The 17,578-nt window shown below is 38.3% G+C and overlaps 1 protein-coding gene, 1 non-coding gene and 1 pseudogene across 11 annotated transcripts; all 3 read left to right on the top strand.

Moving 5' to 3' along the window:
- Nucleotides 1-1,637: 1,637 nt before the first annotated feature.
- LOC137722161 (uncharacterized) lies at nt 1,638-5,730 on the top strand (annotated as a pseudogene). Its single transcript, XR_015961850.1, has 5 exons — nt 1,638-2,346; nt 2,612-2,729; nt 3,105-3,457; nt 3,855-3,953; nt 4,171-5,730. The product of XR_015961850.1 is annotated as an uncharacterized LOC137722161 (transcript).
- A 430-nt stretch (nt 5,731-6,160) lies between these two features.
- On the top strand, nt 6,161-6,263 carry LOC137724020 (U6 spliceosomal RNA). The gene has a single exon (XR_011067143.2). It is a non-coding gene; the product is annotated as a U6 spliceosomal RNA (small nuclear RNA).
- Nucleotides 6,264-6,649: 386 nt separating this feature from the next.
- ALY2 (ALWAYS EARLY 2) lies at nt 6,650-16,630 on the top strand. Of its 9 annotated transcripts, none has more exons than XM_088693015.1 (20): nt 6,800-7,089; nt 7,850-7,967; nt 8,060-8,155; nt 8,417-8,479; nt 8,586-8,663; nt 8,985-9,156; nt 9,811-10,070; nt 10,172-10,526; nt 11,211-11,285; nt 11,612-11,895; nt 12,017-12,073; nt 12,613-12,936; nt 13,019-13,197; nt 13,289-13,571; nt 14,230-14,436; nt 14,584-14,748; nt 15,100-15,210; nt 15,354-15,563; nt 15,777-16,064; nt 16,196-16,630. In XM_088693015.1, exons 2-20 carry the CDS (start codon nt 7,866-7,868, stop codon nt 16,358-16,360), a joined length of 3,474 nt encoding a protein of 1,157 aa, XP_088549141.1. In that variant the 5' UTR covers nt 6,800-7,089; nt 7,850-7,865; the 3' UTR covers nt 16,361-16,630. The 9 variants fall into 9 exon arrangements, with proteins under 9 accessions (XP_068318563.2, XP_088549141.1, XP_068318560.2 ...); XM_068462459.2 differs by having other exon boundaries at nt 15,100-15,243; XM_068462458.2 differs by having other exon boundaries at nt 6,808-7,089; nt 8,057-8,155; nt 15,100-15,243.
- The last annotated feature ends 948 nt before the right edge of the window (nt 16,631-17,578 follow it).

The following is a 17,578-nucleotide window of genomic DNA, read 5'->3' as shown; positions in this document are numbered from 1 at the left end:
GTAGTAAATCCATCATTTACAAATTAGGTACATCATTTCCATAAGTATACCACCATGAAACCAAAAATGAAAAAAGTACACAATTAATAAAAAATAAATAAATAAATATTTTAAAAAATGGCCTAGGTGCCTCCTAGCCCTCCTCCTAGGAGCCGCCTAGGACCGCCTAGCTCCAGATTGATTTTTTGAAACGATTTACCAAAAATCGGAGTGGGCCTTCACCGCTTAGTGCCTAGACGGCGTCTAGGCCGATTTTTAGAACACTAGGTGCAAAGTATTGAAGACAAATCCAAGTGCACTATTTTAATAGTTTGGGTAAAAGACAAAAAATTACCTCAACTATTGGTGTCACGACACTTTCATACCTCATCTTTTAAAATTGACAATGTCATACCTCATCTTACGAATTTGTGTCATGTTATACCTTCCGTTACTTGGCGTTAATTTTTCAGTTAAATGCTGACGTGGCTTGATCCAGACCCCACTTTCTATTAAAAAATTAAAAAAATATCAAAAAAAAAATCATTTAATATTTTTTAGATATTAAAATAATAAAGAAAAGTTAAAAAACAAAAAACAAAACCTTTCGTCCCTTCCACCCCACCTCCCCCTTCTCTCTCTCCCCATCTTCGTCTTCTTCCCTACTTAATCTTCAACCAAAAAAATAATAATTTGAAAACCCATCAGCCCCCAACCCCACCCCCTCCCCCCCCGCCGGGGGAAGAAGAAGAAGAAGAAGAAGAAGGAGAAGGAGGGAGAAGAAGAAGGAAGGAGGAGAGGAAGAAACCCAGTTCGTCCCCCCCCCCCCCCCACACACACACACACACACACAAAAACAAATCCAACCCCCTGCAACCCAGAAAGAAGAGGAAGAAGGAGGAAGAAGAAGAAGAAGAAAAAAAAAACCCTAGATCCCATTCGCCAAGCCGATTCCGCAGGGGGTGGGTGCGAAGGGTGGATGCAAAGGGAAGACGAACTAGGATTTTTTATTTTTTTATTTTTTGGGTTGCAGGTAGGGGCTCAGGTGTTGGGGGGGGGATGGGGGAGAAGAGAGAAGGATGCGGGCCGGGGGGGGGGAAGGGATGAAGTTTTGTTTTGTTTTTTTTTTTTTCTCTTCTTTTTTTCTGGGTTGCAGCAGGTAGATGGGGAGGGAGGGATGGAAGGGGGAAAGGGATGAAAGGTTTTGTTTTGTTTTTTTTTTTACTTTTCTTTATTATTTTAATATTTAAAAAATATTAAATGATTTTTTTTTAATATTTTTTTAATTATTTTAATAGAAAGTGGGGTCTGGATCAAGCCACTTCAGCACTTAACTAACAAATTAACGGCCAGACTAACGGAAGGTATAGCATTGGGCCAAATTCTAAAGACGAAGTATGACATTGTCAATTTTAAAAGATAAGGTATGAAAGTATTGTGACACCAATAGTTGAGGTAGTTTTATGTAATTTATCCAAAAAATTTAATATTTTGAACGTCTTGTCAAATCTCGAAATACAAGTTTTAACCTTAATTACAAATCAAGCCCAAATCAGTAATTTTATTATTCGAAAAAAAGCCCACTGTAGGTTGTCCAAAAATACAGCCCATTGTAGGGTTTAACCTTACCTTCCGTCCTCTCCTTGCCCTCCCTCCCTCTCGTTATCCATGGAGGGTTTAAGGATTTGAGCACTCTCTCTCTCTCTCTCTCTCTCTCTCTCTCTCTCTCTCTCTCTCTCAGAATGGCACAGACTCCATACTCCCTGCTCCTCCTCAAACGCCTATCTCGCTGTTCCCAAAACCCAAAACCCCCTCCGGTTCTCCTCTCTCTCCTTAAACCCTTCTCCACCTCCCCAACCCAATCTCCTCCGCGGACCCAAAACCCTCCTCCCTCTCCGCTCGCCTGAGCTTCGTCTTCGACCAAATCGACGCCATCGAGAAAGAACGCTCCGAGAAGGATCATACCCTCCAGAAAATCATACCTTGGCGTGAATCGAAAAAGTCCCAAATTGACCCGGAATTAGGGATGGGAGTTGGCAATCAGAGTGGATATGATGCTCATTTGGTCGATTCTGTATCGGTTTTGACCGGGTGGGAGAGGGTGGAGAAGCCGGTGGTGGCTAAGCAGGAGGTGGAGGTGGTGCACCCGTGGCCGGAGTGGATAGAACTGATGGAGAGGCTGGTGCAGCAGAACTACTTTGATCACAGGAGCGTGGACGAGGACAGAGTGGTCCAAGATATCGGCTTTGATCCCTCTGAAGCTGTTTTTCCAGCGGAGGAAGATGCCCGAGGTTTTGATTTCAAGGATTTCAAGGCTGTCCACACAGCATGTCTTAATTTCGGGAAGGACCGATTTGATATCATAAGGTAATGCTAAAGAAAATGGTGTTTTAGTTGGTTGTATGCAAAACAAATCATGACTGCAAGCTTATAAAAGTGCACAATTTGGGTGAATGGAGTAGTGTTATGATTAAAAGTCTGTTTCTTTTCGATTAATTGATGGATGATCCTATAAGTGCTCAATTTGCTCTCTTCTGTATAAGTAGCTATTGCTTAAGCATGTGTTGGTTTTCGTATGGTGCATTTAATGCAAGTATGGTTGAGAAGTTCTGAGACAGTAGAGTAATTTCAGGTCCTTGTCGAGACAGGATATTCAAGTTTTGGTGGGTTTTGGATGCCTGAGTACGGACAAGAAGGTGGTTTTCTCATCAAAACTATTAAGGAAGCATACCCATCTTGATGAAGGAGATGTAAGTATTACTTAAAATAATTCCTTGTATTGCAAGCTTATAAAACTTACATCTAACTGCTGAGATCATTTGCGTAGCTCTGACTCTGGAGGCTAACCTCTTATGTCATAAGCATGGCTTTACCATTTGAGATCTGAGTAAATAAATAGGTTGGTTGCTATTAGCATATTACAAATGATTTTCCATTGACTATTAAGTAATGAGAGATCGTTTGAGAATTTCTCGTCGTACTTGTTGATATTGTGCCATGCCCTTTATTGGAAAATGTAACATCAGAAAGGTATTTTATTTGGCCTCACCCTCATATTTATTGGTCACATAGATATGATTGCTTAATTATCATTTTCAACTAATGAGTATTCATTCATATGCCAGGTTTGCAGTTCCTGCAGTTTAAGGAATTCTTGTGAAATAGCATATATGATTACTAACAAAGAGGACGAGGCACGAACTATTGATATAATGCGTATTTTATTGACTTATGGATTTGATCCTGTTAATGGATCATTGGTCAATAAGTCACTTCTGAAACAAAAATCTGTCAAGACTGTGGTCCGTAAGTTGCTTCATCATGTTGTCAAGCTGAGTGCAGTTCCAATAGATCCTAATCTTCCACCTCCGGTAATCAAAAAGCCACCACCAAAAGTAAAGCAGCCTCCTCCCCCTCCAAGAAGACGAGTTCTACAGGATGACATTGAGATGAAAAAAGGGGACTGGCTATGCTCGAAGTATGTTTCTTCTAATTTTTAGTTTTATTCTTCTGGATCGTGGCCAAATTTATTTGTTTTGTACAATTAATACTTTGGTGGTGGTTTTTTGGAAAATACATGTACGTTTTATATGACACTTTCCTTGGGGAAAATTTCTCTGCCAGGTCTAATATTTTACATACCAAGCTTTTAGGCATCATTAGAAGTTCCTTGGACCAGAATAATGGGACTTTCTTTGAGGAATAGTTAATAGTTATGTTGTTTATATCCCATAAATGGCTTTCCATTAACTTAGCTGATTGATAATTTTTTTGTTAAGAAGCATGGTTGAATTGAATTAGCTAATATGCTCTCGGAAATTTGTAATGAAAGTTGTGATTTCTACAATGCTCATGATCTTGAATGTTGGTATCAGGTGCGATTTCATGAATTTTGCCAAGAACAACATCTGCCTCCAATGTGATGCCAAACGTCCAAAGAGACAACTGCTTCCAGGAGAATGGGAGTGCCCTGGGTAAGACATCATTCTAGTACTATTAAAATTTTATGTGCAGTGCTCTTAATAGATTTGAATTGATCTTAATTAATTACTCGGCTGTGATCTTTTTGAAACCTGGCATTTTTCGGCTCTTGGCTTTCCCGTGATCTTTTATTTCTCATCCTCAAATACATAATTATTTTAGTTTTAGTTTATGAGATTATTGATTTCCTTATGTCTTGTTATATGGCAGGTGCAATTTCTTAAAATTATAGGAGAAATATGGCATGGTTTCATTGTGATTGTAAGCGACCACCGGATGAATACCTGGAGAACAAATTGCAAGAAGTGCAGCGTGGCCCTAGGACAAGAATGGAGAAGACAGCTGTTCTTCATGGGGACGCTAATGCCTGGAATTTTAATTTTGATGACAATGAGTCAGATGGAGCAGATGTTGCTGCTTTTGAGTATGCAGATTCTTCAGTGAGGGATGAAAATTCTCTTGGTAACCAGGCTCAAGGACAAGATTTTGGACACCGTGAATACAATTTGAGTAAAGATAGCAGAGTACCAAGGGGCAACAATGAAGAATACTCCGAAGCTGATACTATTAGGCCAGGGAGAGGGTTTGATGATTTCGATGATGATATTGACAATTACGAGTTAGACACTCAAAATAAAACTTCAGCACAGGATGCTTCAATTGATTTTTCTGAGTTTGAAGGGTCCGAATCAGAAGACATTGAAAACTCTGACAATAGCTTACAAGGTCGTCGAAGAACAAAGTCGTCTTCATACAATAAGCCATCTAAGCCTACACGTCAAAGGGCTGCATTCTGTCTCGGATGATGATGAACTTGATGTAGATTTTGACAAAGAGCTTTCAGTCCATCCCAACTGGAAATCTAGTCATGTTGCCGATTCTAGATCAAGAGGTAGGGGTAGAACTACACCTGGTCCATCCAAGAGATTAAGCTTCGGTTCTGATGATGAGCTTGGGATGTCGGATGATGATCTAGATCAAAAATTTGGTGCCAGGCGAGGTAAATCAAATAATTTGGATTCTAAGAGAAAAGGTTTTGAGAGGAGAGGAAATTTCGATATGGAAGATGATTCACTTTCTGGTTCAGAATCAGACAATGGTTTTCAATCTCATAAAAATAGGCCAAGAAGGAATAAAGAAAACAATATCAAAGGCCGTGGCGGCCCTAACTTTACCAGAGAGACACAATTTGAATCCAATGGAATGAAGGGTGGTAGGAGAAACTCTTTCAACGATGATTTTGATGGAGCAACACGAGGGTCTCGTGGTAATAATAGAGGGTTTCGAGGGAATGATTTTGCTGGGATGAGAATGAGTAACAGAGGTAATGATACTCGGAGTTTCAACAGTCCTAAAAGAGCAGGATTTGGAAATGGTCGTGGGAGGAACTCGTTCAATGATGATTTTGATAGATCAGCACGAGGATCTTGCAGTAATAACAAAGGATTTCGAGGGAATGATTTTGATGGGCAAAGAATGAGTAACAGAGGGGACAATGTACATAAATTTAAGGGACCTAGGAGAGAAGGATTTGGAAAGCAGCAGCGTGGAAGGGTTAATGAATATGGGAGGGACAAGGACAGGGGCCCTGAAGAATTTAGAAACAGCAGACGCGTTATTGAAAGATAGATCCATGTTCCATGATAGGAATGGCAGTGATTGGTACGCTTTGCTGATGCTTCATAGTTGGTTCATGAGGCAAACAGTTGCAGCTCATACAGATGGAATGGAGTGCCAGCGATCCAAGCTGGAATCGGGTCGGTTTCCAGTTTACTGGCAGCACGTACTGGATCAGATGCACCACTCTTTTACCAGTTTCAATTTCTCCATGTATCAGAAGGAAGTTTCATCATATCAGAAATTCAGTTCCGTTGCAATGCAGGATCCGCGCGGTTGCAATTTGTAACTAGTCCTTTTTCTCGAGCAGGCTTCCAGGTTGAGCTAGCTTTGTCTCACATACTGAATCAAGCTTACTTCGATGCAAGTTCTTCAGATTTTAGTTTCTGATTTTGTAAATTTTAATGGTTACTTGTGCATCTTACCACTGTAAGTTTTGCTTGCCGTTTATGTAAAACTTCTGGATTTAATTGACGAGAATTGGTTCGTATGTATAAATACAAAGTTTTTTCTGTCAAACATAATTGGTAAATATTTCGTTCATCATAAAACACTTTAGCCATTCTAGAATCAATCACAAGCAGTCCCTTCGGGGACATCCGATAAAATTAGAACAATATAGAGAAGATTACCATGGCCTCTGGGTAAGGATGACACGCATAAACGGAGAATCAATCTCAAGCAAGCCTTAAATCAACCCGAACCCGAAGAAAACCAGTCGCATTACAAGACCTGTGACAATGGGCAAAGCACTGTCTCCGGTATCCAATAAGTTGAGCCTGGCCCAAGCCCATAAGAAAGGAATCTACCTGATATTTAAATTGGGAAAATGATCCTCCCGGATCCTCTTTGTCGGGATCCAGGAAATTTATCAATTACGACCGTTTATCGTATATCATGCAGTCATTTTTGTTAGATATTATTTATATTTAATTTTAAATTTTAAATTTTAAATAATTTTTAACCGTACGATGTAGATGAACGATCGTGATTGATGAATCTTCAGATCCCAGAAAGGGGATCCGAAGAGGATCATTTGCCTTTAAATTGCACTAAATTTGATAAACCACGCGTCCAGAATATTTTCAAATCCAATCCCCTGTACTCAGTCGTACAGAAACCCAACACCAACACCGGACCCAAACCTTCCAGATCCCTCACCGTCTCCACGTGTATGGATCCCATCACCCCCACAAATACAAACTCCGTACTCTCCTCCTTTACCCTCTCATCTCCTGTGAAAAATCCAATGGAAAACAAATTCAAAAAAATAAAAAAATAAAAAAATAAAATAAAATTGGTTTTCATTGGCTCTGCCCTCTCACCTTTATATTCAAGTTTCGCGGCAACGCCTCCTCTCTATCTCATTCTCTCTCTAAAATACCCACTGTCTCTCTCTAGAAGTCCCTGTCTCTCTCTCTCCTCCTCCGAATCACTTTCTCTCTCTAGAGCTCCCTCGCCGCTGCCATCTCCCTGATGGTTCAATTCGGGTCTGCATAAACCCTACGACCAGTAAGTGCCTCCGATCTGTAACTTTTAGGGCTTTGAAAAAGGGTTGTCGGCTCGGAATAATTTGAAATTTTGGGAGTTAATGTTTTGAGAAATAGCTCTGAATTTTTTTTTGTTTCGTTTCTGCTGATTTTCGAAGTGGTTGTGGGAAGCGGTTCTTTTGAACCAGTTTAATCGGCGTCAGTGATTGCATGTGGAGTGGGTTTTTGAATTTTGGGAGTCGATCTCAAAGTGCGGTGGGATTTTGGGCAATTGAGGGTTTTTCCGAATCCGAATTTGGTGTGTGCGTTGTGCTGAGGTTGAATTTGAATTTCGCAGACAGTTTGGTTTTCGAAAATTTAGTTTACAATGAGGAAATAATCATAAGAAAATTTTTAGTTTTTTGAAGTGGTTGTACCTTGTTTGATGCTCATTCGGGTGTGCGCGTTGTGCTGAGGTTGAATTGAATTTCGCAGACTGTTTGGTTTTCGATGAGAAAACAACGATAACAAAAAATTTAATTTTTTGAAGTGGTTGTACCTTGTTGTTTGATGCTATAGATCTTATTTGAGGCTATAGATCTTATTGGAATATTGAGTTGGGCGGAGAATTTGTTTTAGAGAAAAGAGGTTTTTGTTTTGGCTTGTTCTTGAAGAGAAAACATATTGTTTTAGTTTTTTTGATTGGGGTATTGGTTGTCGAACTGTAGTTGGTGTCACTGGGTAGGAGATGTTTTAAATCAGCGGCAAATATGCAGTTCTCTGATTTGTGTTATGTGCTTCAGATACGTGAACTTTGCCATGGCCCCAACAAGAAAAGCCAAAGGTGTAAAGCGGTATGCAACTGTAAATGAGGCATCTCCGGAGAAATATGGCGGAGGGTCAAACAAAAAGAAGCAACGGGTAACTCCTATTTATTTTTCATTTCAGCACTTGTGAAGACTGATTACATAAATCAACTGATATTTTCTTTGTTCAAATTTTTTGCATAGAAGAGAAAGTTATCTGATAAGTTGGGATTGCAGTGGAGCAATGGAGAGCTTCAGCGTTTTTATGATGCATACAGAAAATATGGAAAAGATTGGCGGAAGGTATGCTCATATTTGATTTCCTGATTCAGTTTGCCTTTGGAAATTTGTAGACAACTAAAGCTGATTGCTGGTGCTATTGCCATATATCAGCTTTAGGCTAATCGCATTGTACTTGGTGAATCATATTGTAAGCAAATTTCATTTTGCGTCCTTTAATGTCTGACTAATAGTTGTTTATACTAAAATGAATTGTTCTTTTATGCACTTTCTGTTTTATTTACTCCCTTATCTTTTAGATATTTGATTTCTGTGGATTTCTAGGTGGCTGCTGCAGTGCGCAACAGAAGCATTGAGATGGTGGAGGCTCTTTACAATATGAACCGAGTATGTGTGGTCCATGATACTACCTCAACCTTGTTATTAAACTTTCATTATAAGGTGGTCTTTTACCATTTCTGACAATATGAATTGTTTATGCTTCTGATTTCAGGCGTATTTGTCATTGCCAGAGGGAACAGCTTCTGTAGTTGGCCTTAAAGCGATGATGACAGATCACTATAATGTTATGGTGAGACTGGATTACTCTTTCAAGTTTGTCCCCTGGTTTTGGATTTTATACATTATTTGGAAATGTTGGGTTTATACTTGAAGATGATATTCCAATTTCCAAAACTACTACCTGTTAGGGTTACTGTTGATATGATTTGATGCACTTCATGGGCTCTTAAGTTTACTGGCAATGTCACAGTGCACATGAAACAATGAGTGTCGTTAAAGCTCTCCTTTTTCACATTATGTAGTCTTGTATGTGCTATATTAGTATGAACTTGAATATTTCTACTCATCAGGGTTCTCTTTGTAACCCAATTTCGTACCTCTGAATTGACAGGAAGGCAGTGATAGTGAAAGAGAGAGCAATGATGATTTAGGATTTTCTCGAAAGCCGCAGAAACGCAAGCTTGGGAAAGATCAGCCCAGTGTCTTGAAAGATGTTTTACACGCTCATCCAAGTGCATCGCTTGAAGGATGCCTATCGTTACTAAAAAGGAGAAAGCTTGATGGTATGATACCTTATGTGATGAACATCATACTGGTGCTTAATCAACTATATTTATATCTTTGTACTAATTGTTCTTTTACCTCATATCCTTTTCTTTTGCAAGGCTGAAGATTAATATGCTGATTGCAGAGTTAAACCTGATAGGGAATAAGAAAAATAACATAAAAAGTTTGGTTTGTTGAATATGTGATACCATAGAAGGTGGAAGAACTTTTTTCCTTGTTTTGGTGGGGGAGAGTGAGGGTTGGGGCTTCTTTTGATAGGTTGGAAGGTCTTCTGCGATAATTTTATTGCTACCCAATGATGCTTAAATGGTTTCAGTGATTGATTGATTTTGACTCTGACTAATGTAGTCATATTTGTTTAAAATTTCTTTTCCATGTTTGAAACCTAAATTTCAGTGTAGTAGTAAATTATTTTTATTCTTTGGAAGGAGATGTTTTCTTAGCGCTCATGAGAATCCACAGAAATTAAAAACAATTGGAAAATGTTTACATGCATGTAGCCTGGTGCAGTGCTAGTTCATATTTTTGTTTGGTGTCAGTATATGATCATGGGAACTGTCTTGAATATTTTTTTCTGATGGTGTACATAATAGAAAAATGATTATCATCTGAAGCTTGCCTTCTGTTCTTTTGACGCAAATTTTTATCAGGTGACCAGCCTCGTGCAGTTGGAAAGAGGACACCTCGAGTCCCAATTTCGTATCCGCATAAGAAAGATGATAGGGAAGCTTATGTTTCTCCAATTAAAAAGGGTCGGAAGTCAGAGGGGGACAATGATGATGATATTGCGCAAGTGGCAGCATTATTGACTGAGGCTTCGCAAAGAGGAGGCTCTCCCCAAGTTTCTCAAACACCATACGGAAGACCTGTGCATATAAAATCTTCTTCTGTCCAGAGCTCAGGAAGAATGGTACATAATATGGCTTCACTTGTTCTGGCCCTACATTTGTTGCCTTATTCATAGAGATTTTGAACTGAATGATTTGATTCTCTTTTGTTTATGTAATATAGCATCCACCACCAGGGAAAGCTCGTGCCAATCTTCGTCGTGCTTCAGTGGATGAAGACTGGTTGGAAGGTAGTTTGGGAAGTGGGGGCGCTGAAACTGGAGACGATGCTGGAGATTTGTTAGAAGGTGTAGGTACAGTAGAAATGCCTTCGAAGGGGAACAAGTTGTATAAAAAGAGAGGGAAAGTTAAACACAGTGGGAATCATCAGTTTGATGATGGCGGGGAAGCATGCAGTGGCACTGAAGGACTTAATGTAAGTTCTAGGGCGATAGATGATAGTGAAGTTTCAAATACAAAAGGGGAACGACCTTCTCCACAAGGTCAAAGGAAGGAGAGCAAGAAACTTTATTTTGGAGGTAATTTTGCTTATGCACATTATGTATTGTTTTCCTGTTCTAAGGTCTTTCATATATCTTTGGAGAATGATGACTATTTAATTGTTACTTTCTTCGTCTTTTTCTTTTCATGCAATTGAAAGTTGAAATAAATGGCATGATGTTATCTTTATCTTCTGGAATATGGTTTTTCTTTGTTTTGGAGTTTTGCTTGTCCTTTTCCGTTTGAAGTCTGTAACAAACTTAACTTGTTAGGAGACACTGCCATATACAGGAACTGGAAAGGAATGCAAGTGCTTGTTTCTTAAAATTATGAGAAGTAGTGGTTGTTGAAGTACAATTCAGTCACATTGTTTTACATTCACATATTATTTGTGCTGATTTCAGATATGATTTTAGAACCTAGAGGACAAACACTGAATCCAACCATATTTTTGTACATTTACGTATTATTTGTGTATATTATTTATGCATACAATTTCTTAATATGACAATCAGGGGCATAGACACACCTAATTGCACAGGCACCTTTCATAACCATTTTAATTTTGAGTTCCAGCAATTGCATTTTTTTTTTAATTTTTAGTACCATGTACTATATATCCTTACTTCTGCAGCTTGAGGTTTACAACCTGTTATATGTATTGAGGGTTGCTGTATATGTCTTTTAACGATGTATTGATATTGCAATTCTTCTTCTCGCAGATGAAAGCTCATGCTTGGATGCTCTGCAAACCTTAGCTGATTTGTCTCTGATGATGCCGGAATCAATGGACTCTGGTATGTAGATTGTTGCTTAGGAAATTTCCTAGATGGGTGTTAGTGAGACATTTTATCTATATATAGGGAAAATAGATCAACAGGTATCAACTTATAACTTTATTGGGACATCCATTTGCATTTAGAGGATGGATAAATTTGAAGAAAAATGACTTAGATGAATTCATGAAATAATAGTTTAGTGCAGCGTTTTAGACTGCACTTTGTTCTCGGGATTCATATTTTTATCTGGGTGCAATTGTTAATTTTGCACATCTATTATGCATGGTTAAATGATCAAATGTTTTCTCTTAAAGTATGATGTTATCCTTATTTGTTGGATATAGGATCATCTGTCCAGTTGAAAGATGAAGGGGCAAATGTTGATGCAGAAGATAAATTTAGTGTTCCTGAAGCCACATCTACAAGCCAATTCAGAAACAAAAATAAAATCCCCAGTGTAAAACATAGAGTGCCTTACACAATTTCTGGAGTTGAGGGTTCCAATTCCAAAAAATCCAAACTTGGGAGGGATCCAGCAGTTGATATGAATACTGTCTCTGAATCGGAACAACAGCTTCTGTCTACCACTAAAATATTGAAAAGGAAACGGAAGTCTTCAATACCAAAGGTAAACATAGCAATGAAGGTTGATTATCAATTTAAATTTTCTTGGAATCTCTCTTACCTTAATTTTTTTCATCAACTGTTTGGTTATTTGGTGACGAATGACAATTCTTGTTCACGTTCAGATATCAAATGCTGATGCTCATATGGATTCTGATATGAATGAACCTTCAAAGACTGAGGTATGTATGCTGATCATCTTTCTTCACATTTGCACATGTTTTCTCCTGTCTTCTGTTAAGAGCCAATATTTTGTGGTTACTTTTTGGATTCCAAGTCTTGTAGTTATGGGCCTATATATGAAGCATGGATAGCCATATGATAATAATATAACAATATAGCAATTCTTGAAAGAATAGGATATGACCATTATATAAATGTATTATATTTGTACCATTATATAAAATGGTAGTAAGTTTGTTGGATATTTTGAAATATATAATTATATATTTGTGTTATCCAATAAGAAGTATCATTTTCAACATGATAAATTTTAGTATGTTTTTAGTTTTCACTTGCATTTATGGTCCTTTTTCTGCACCAAACGTAGTAACAGTCCATTTCCATCAGGACAATATATACACATACAGTCTAGCTTCAAATTGTGGATCTTTTGAGCTGGACGTTATATTGAATGAAAGTAAATGATTGTTTACCTGTAATTTTGTTTGAGTTATGTTTGAGTTATGTCTTACTTCATTTCCCATGCTATATGTTGTAGGGCTGTGGTGAAGAAGAAAATAAACCAGTGACCAAAGGAAAACGCACCAATCAAATCTCTACGCCTTCAAAACAATGGAAATCAGCCAGATCATTGGAAGGATCTTTGAATAGTGATCAGAGGCGTACAGTGACTGATTTAACGGGATCGACCGCACAAGCTCCCACTTCAAGCCAAGTTAATTTGCCAACAAAACAAACAAGTAGACGTAAAATGTATATACCCAGAACGTTGCACCCCAAAGAGAAGTCTTGCGAGAAAAAATTGAAAAATCAACTTATCACACGCTCAAACTCAGTGCAGGACAGAGCACTCCATCTAAAGGTAAAGTCATGCTCCCTATTTTTCTGTAAATTTTTCCATGTTTAAAACCAAAGTATTCTTTTCTCATATAACCAATTTGCAGGAAAAGATATCTTGTTGCTTGTCATCACATTTAGTACGTAGATGGTGCACTTTTGAGTGGTTTTATAGCGCACTTGACTACCCTTGGTTTGCCAAAAGGGAGTTTGAGGAGTACTTAAATCATGTTGGACTGGGACACATTCCGAGACTAACTCGTGTTGAATGGGGTGTCATTAGAAGGTACATATTTCAACTAGTTTAGATAGAATATGATATGTGAATTGTGAAAATATTTACTGAAGATTGTTTCATTGCTTTCTCTACGTTGCAGTTCCCTTGGCAAACCTCGAAGGTTTTCTGAGCACTTTCTACATGAAGAAAGGGAGAAACTTAAACAATATCGGGAATCTGTGAGGAAACATTATGCTGAGCTTCGTACTGGTGTTAGGGAAGGACTCCCAACAGATTTAGCAAGACCTTTATCAGTTGGGCAACAAGTAATTGCTCTACATCCTAAAACAAGAGAAGTTCATGATGGAAGTGTGCTCACCGTTGATCATGATAAGTGCAGGGTTCAGTTTGACCGTCCAGATATAGGAGTTGAATTTGTCATGGTAGGGGTTTTTTTAACTTGTCTACATGTCATTCTTTCCATTTTGTATTCGTGTTCTCAGTGTGGAAATATTTTTGTGTCTCATTTTCGTCAAAGTACATATTGACACTCTTGCACCCATCTTCACACACCAAATACTAGCTTATTTGATCTTTAGTGAGTCAATAGTTACCAATGCTAGATAAACTGTTTTCCCTCGACCATCCTATCTAAGGATTTATTTGTGTGCATGACTCTTGGATTGGGATGCTTGACTGTAATTTAGTAATTTAAATATTGGGTTCTACCAGATATATCACTCAAGTTATTACTTTTAGGGAGTTATGTTCTAGTTTTCTGTTTAGCTCTTACTGAATTGTTTTATCTATCAGAAATTCAAAATAAAATTATGTGGCTGTTGATTCAAATAAAGACTACGGATCATAAAAATTTTAGGTTATGCATTCAAGGATTACGTACTAATTATATACTAACTGAAGGAAGATGAACCCAGAAGATTTCAGATGACGCTGCTGTTTGCTAAGCAGCTTGATAATTTAATATTTTATTCTTTTGGTTCCTATTTCTCATGTGCTATCAAGAGCTAGTGAATCAGAACGCTACATCAAGAAAATCCATCTGTTTATTTTGAGATATGACATGAGAAAATTTCTTTGCAGGATGTTGATTGTATGCCTTTGAACCCATTGGATAATATGCCAGAAGCTCTAAGGAGACAGAATATTGCTTTTGACAAATCCTTTCTTACATCCAAGGAAGCAAATAAGAATGGAAATCTAAATTTTGGAGGGCCTATGATGTTTCCTTCAAGTGGGCATTTGGTGAAAGCAACTAGCCCCGTGAATGCCTCCATAAAGCAGGGGAAGGTCAGCATTTCTACTAAGCAAAACTGTGAATTTGTTTATGTTAAAACTCTTCGCAGTTCATAAAATCCACTGCTTATCTTGTATTCTGGAACGTGTGGATGGTAGTTTTCATGTATAATCAACTAATTTTCTTAAAATTTTGTACAGGGGGATGCAATTCATACAACAGCACAACCAAAAACAGCATCGGCTGATATTGGTAGGGCACAACAGACAGCATATAGTCAACCTGGTATGGTGGTCGCACATAATCAAGCAAGGGAAGCTGATATACGAGCTCTTTCTGAGTTGAATCGGGCTCTTGATAAGAAGGTTTATACTTTTATTTTACCCTTGAAGCTGATTAATAGATGTATATAATTTATTTCAATTTATTGCCAAAATGGGAACATTCTGATGCCGCATTTCACATGCATTTAGGTGTCTTATCATAAATTCAGTTGGCTTGAAAGTTTTCAGCCTTTAAGCCACTTCCTCCTGAACTCCTTAGGTCTTCTAGAATTTCCTCAATATGGTCGTTGGTGCCCTTTCCCACTTTGGTCGATTGTCTTGGTGTTGTCTTTATCCATCCCTGAAAATCTTTCAGCATCAAGCTTCTTTGGTAATCTTCCTTGAATTTGTAACGATGCTCAGAAAGGGTTGATTTTGTTTTTCAAATTTTAGGAGGCATTGTTGGTGGAGCTTAGGAACACAAATAATAACATCTTGGAAAACCAGAACAGTGGAGAATGCTCTTTAAAAGATAGTGAGCCTTTTAAGAAGCATTACGCCACGGTACTTGTACAGCTAAAGGAAGCCAGTGGCCAGGCATGTGGCTTCCGTGAATTTATATCATGTCATGCTTTACATCTGTTTTTGGTGTACCATATTCTGCTTTAACCTTGTGGCGGCCCTAAAAAATTCAGTTCCACACGCAGGTTTCTTCAGCTTTGGTTAATTTGAGGCAACGGAATACTTACCCAGCAAATTCCTTGCCTCCTTGGATGAAACAGCCATCCAATTCCACCATCTATGGTGGCCCGAGTTCCTTCGACAGCTCTATTTCTCAAGAGTCAGGATCTAGTGTTGCTGACATTGTTGAAGTTTCAAAATCGAAAGCACATATGATGGTTAATGCTGCAATTCAGGTATGAACTGGATGTGCTGTAATTTTGGGTTTGTAGGATATTGGTCTTCTACATTTGGGCCGTATCTTATCAAATGGCTGAAAATCCAAACGTTAGTATTCTTTATTTTTCGCCGAGGAAAATCCAAGCCGTTGCTCTTTTTCTTTCTTCATTTTCTTCGGTATTGAAGTTGAAGGCAGTTAGTGCGGTAACACAATGACACTATCATTACAGGCAATGGCGTCAAGGAAGTGCGGGGAAGATGCTTACGTTAGAATAAGAGAGGCTCTAGATTCCATCGATAACCAGCATTTCACATCAGACTCTAGATTACCTGTAAACAGGTCTCAAGAGCAAGTAAATGGCAGTTTGGGCCATCGCAATCAATTAAGTTCCGGCACATCAGATCCCAACTTGACCAGTGATTCATCTGCACCGAAGTTGCATGACGCTGACAAAAATGAGGCACAGATTCTTTCGGAGCTCATCTCTGCATGCGTGATGGCTGTACACATGATACAGGTAAACCGGGCTAGTGTCAAGTTAGGTCGGTAGAGAAAAATGCTAGTGTTCACTTTCCCGTGGTGGTTTCTTACCTGTAACTGGATTCCTAACTGCATTATGCTGAATGTTTTTCACTTGTCCGCGTGCAGACGTGCACAGAACGACAGTTCCCTCCTGCCGTTGTTGCTCAAGTATTAGATTATGCAGTGACAAGCCTGCATCCGCGCTGTCCCCAGAATGTCGGAGTTTACAGAGAAATTCAAATGTGCATGGGCAGAATCAAGACTCAGATATTAGCACTCGTACCAACTTGAGTCCGACGCTTCCTTCCAGTCCCCGGAATTGTTTTGATTTCTACAGTTATTCGAGACCAGACTAACTGACTGCCAATTGCGCGTCAGATCGAGTCTCTTGGTTCTGAAGCCTGTAAATTAGAAGCTGTTTTCGTGTATATATACATCGATAAAGGCTTGGTTTTCCGTCCTACTTTTCTCCGATGTTGCCCCGTTGGCCAAAAGAAAAACGAGTACATGTTTCTGGTTGACAGATTATCAATCATACTCGTGCCAGTAGTTGCATCTCAACTATGTTTCCGGCTTTTTAGTAAGTTACGGCTTTCGACATGTTTGAAGCGACTAGTTGAGCTTCTTTTACTTTTTACAAAAAGCACTTCAGATGTTTTTGAGAGTCAAACATTTTCTAAAAGCATTTTCAATTGTTTTAAAGTTACTTCCAAACGAATGAGGAACCCATCCGGATACAAATGGTGGGGATCTTAAGGATCCTCTATCATTTGAATTTTATTATTTAAAATTATGAATTTTATTATTTAAAATTAAACATAAATATTACTTGACGAAAATTGATTGCATAATATATGATGAACGATTAAGATCCTCATCATTTGGATCTGGATGGGATCCTTATCCCTTCCAAACGAGTTCATAAAATGTTAGTTTCAAAAAATAAATAAATAAAAACACTTTGAAACTTGGAAGTGCTTTTTTCTAGAAATCCAAAAACCATTGTTACTGACTTTAGAAGCATTTTATTTTACTTTTTGCCAAAACTAGGCAAAAATACTTTTAGTTCTTGCAAAAGCAGATACAAACTTATTACTTAACTAGTCAAATATTAAATTATTAAGAGCTAGCAGATTGTCTTGTTGCTAGCCATCTCTCCAAAATATTAAGGAGAGAATGGGATACGATTTTGCTAAAAAAATGAAACATGCAAAATAAAATAAAATCCCAATTTGAGAAGAAATTTAGTGCTTGTAAATTTGTGACATTTCATTTCCCCTTTTTTTCATTGAAAATTGTGTGGACAAGGCCCTAATTGGGCATGCCCGCCAACAGCTCAGCAGGCATGGCCAGCGTGAGCCAATGCTTCTGTTAGCCAGCGCAACAAACATTTAAGAACACATCGATATTAAGATGTCATCCAATACAATTACAGAAAATAAAACCCAGCCAACAATACCTAGTGTTTCGTTTCTTGCGATGCAAGGCACCCCAAGGGCATTGCAGAAA

Source organism: Pyrus communis, chromosome 4, assembly GCF_041283825.1.
Source record: "Pyrus communis isolate YQ-2024b chromosome 4, ASM4128382v1, whole genome shotgun sequence".
In the NCBI taxonomy this organism is placed as follows: domain Eukaryota; kingdom Viridiplantae; phylum Streptophyta; class Magnoliopsida; order Rosales; family Rosaceae; genus Pyrus; species Pyrus communis.
Note: the sequence above shows the minus strand (reverse complement) of the source record. Positions and strands in the feature narration are given on the sequence as shown.

Bases quoted from the DNA above. Each gene is read 5' to 3' on its own strand.
- ALY2 (XM_068462458.2), top strand. From the start codon at position 7,866: ATGGCCCCAACAAGAAAAGCCAAAGGTGTAAAGCGGTATGCAACTGTA. The intron at 8,664-8,984 runs GTGAGACTGGAT...CTGAATTGACAG, and splicing joins CAGATCACTATAATGTTATG to GAAGGCAGTGATAGTGAAAG. The intron at 9,157-9,810 runs GTATGATACCTT...AATTTTTATCAG, and splicing joins AAAAAGGAGAAAGCTTGATG to GTGACCAGCCTCGTGCAGTT.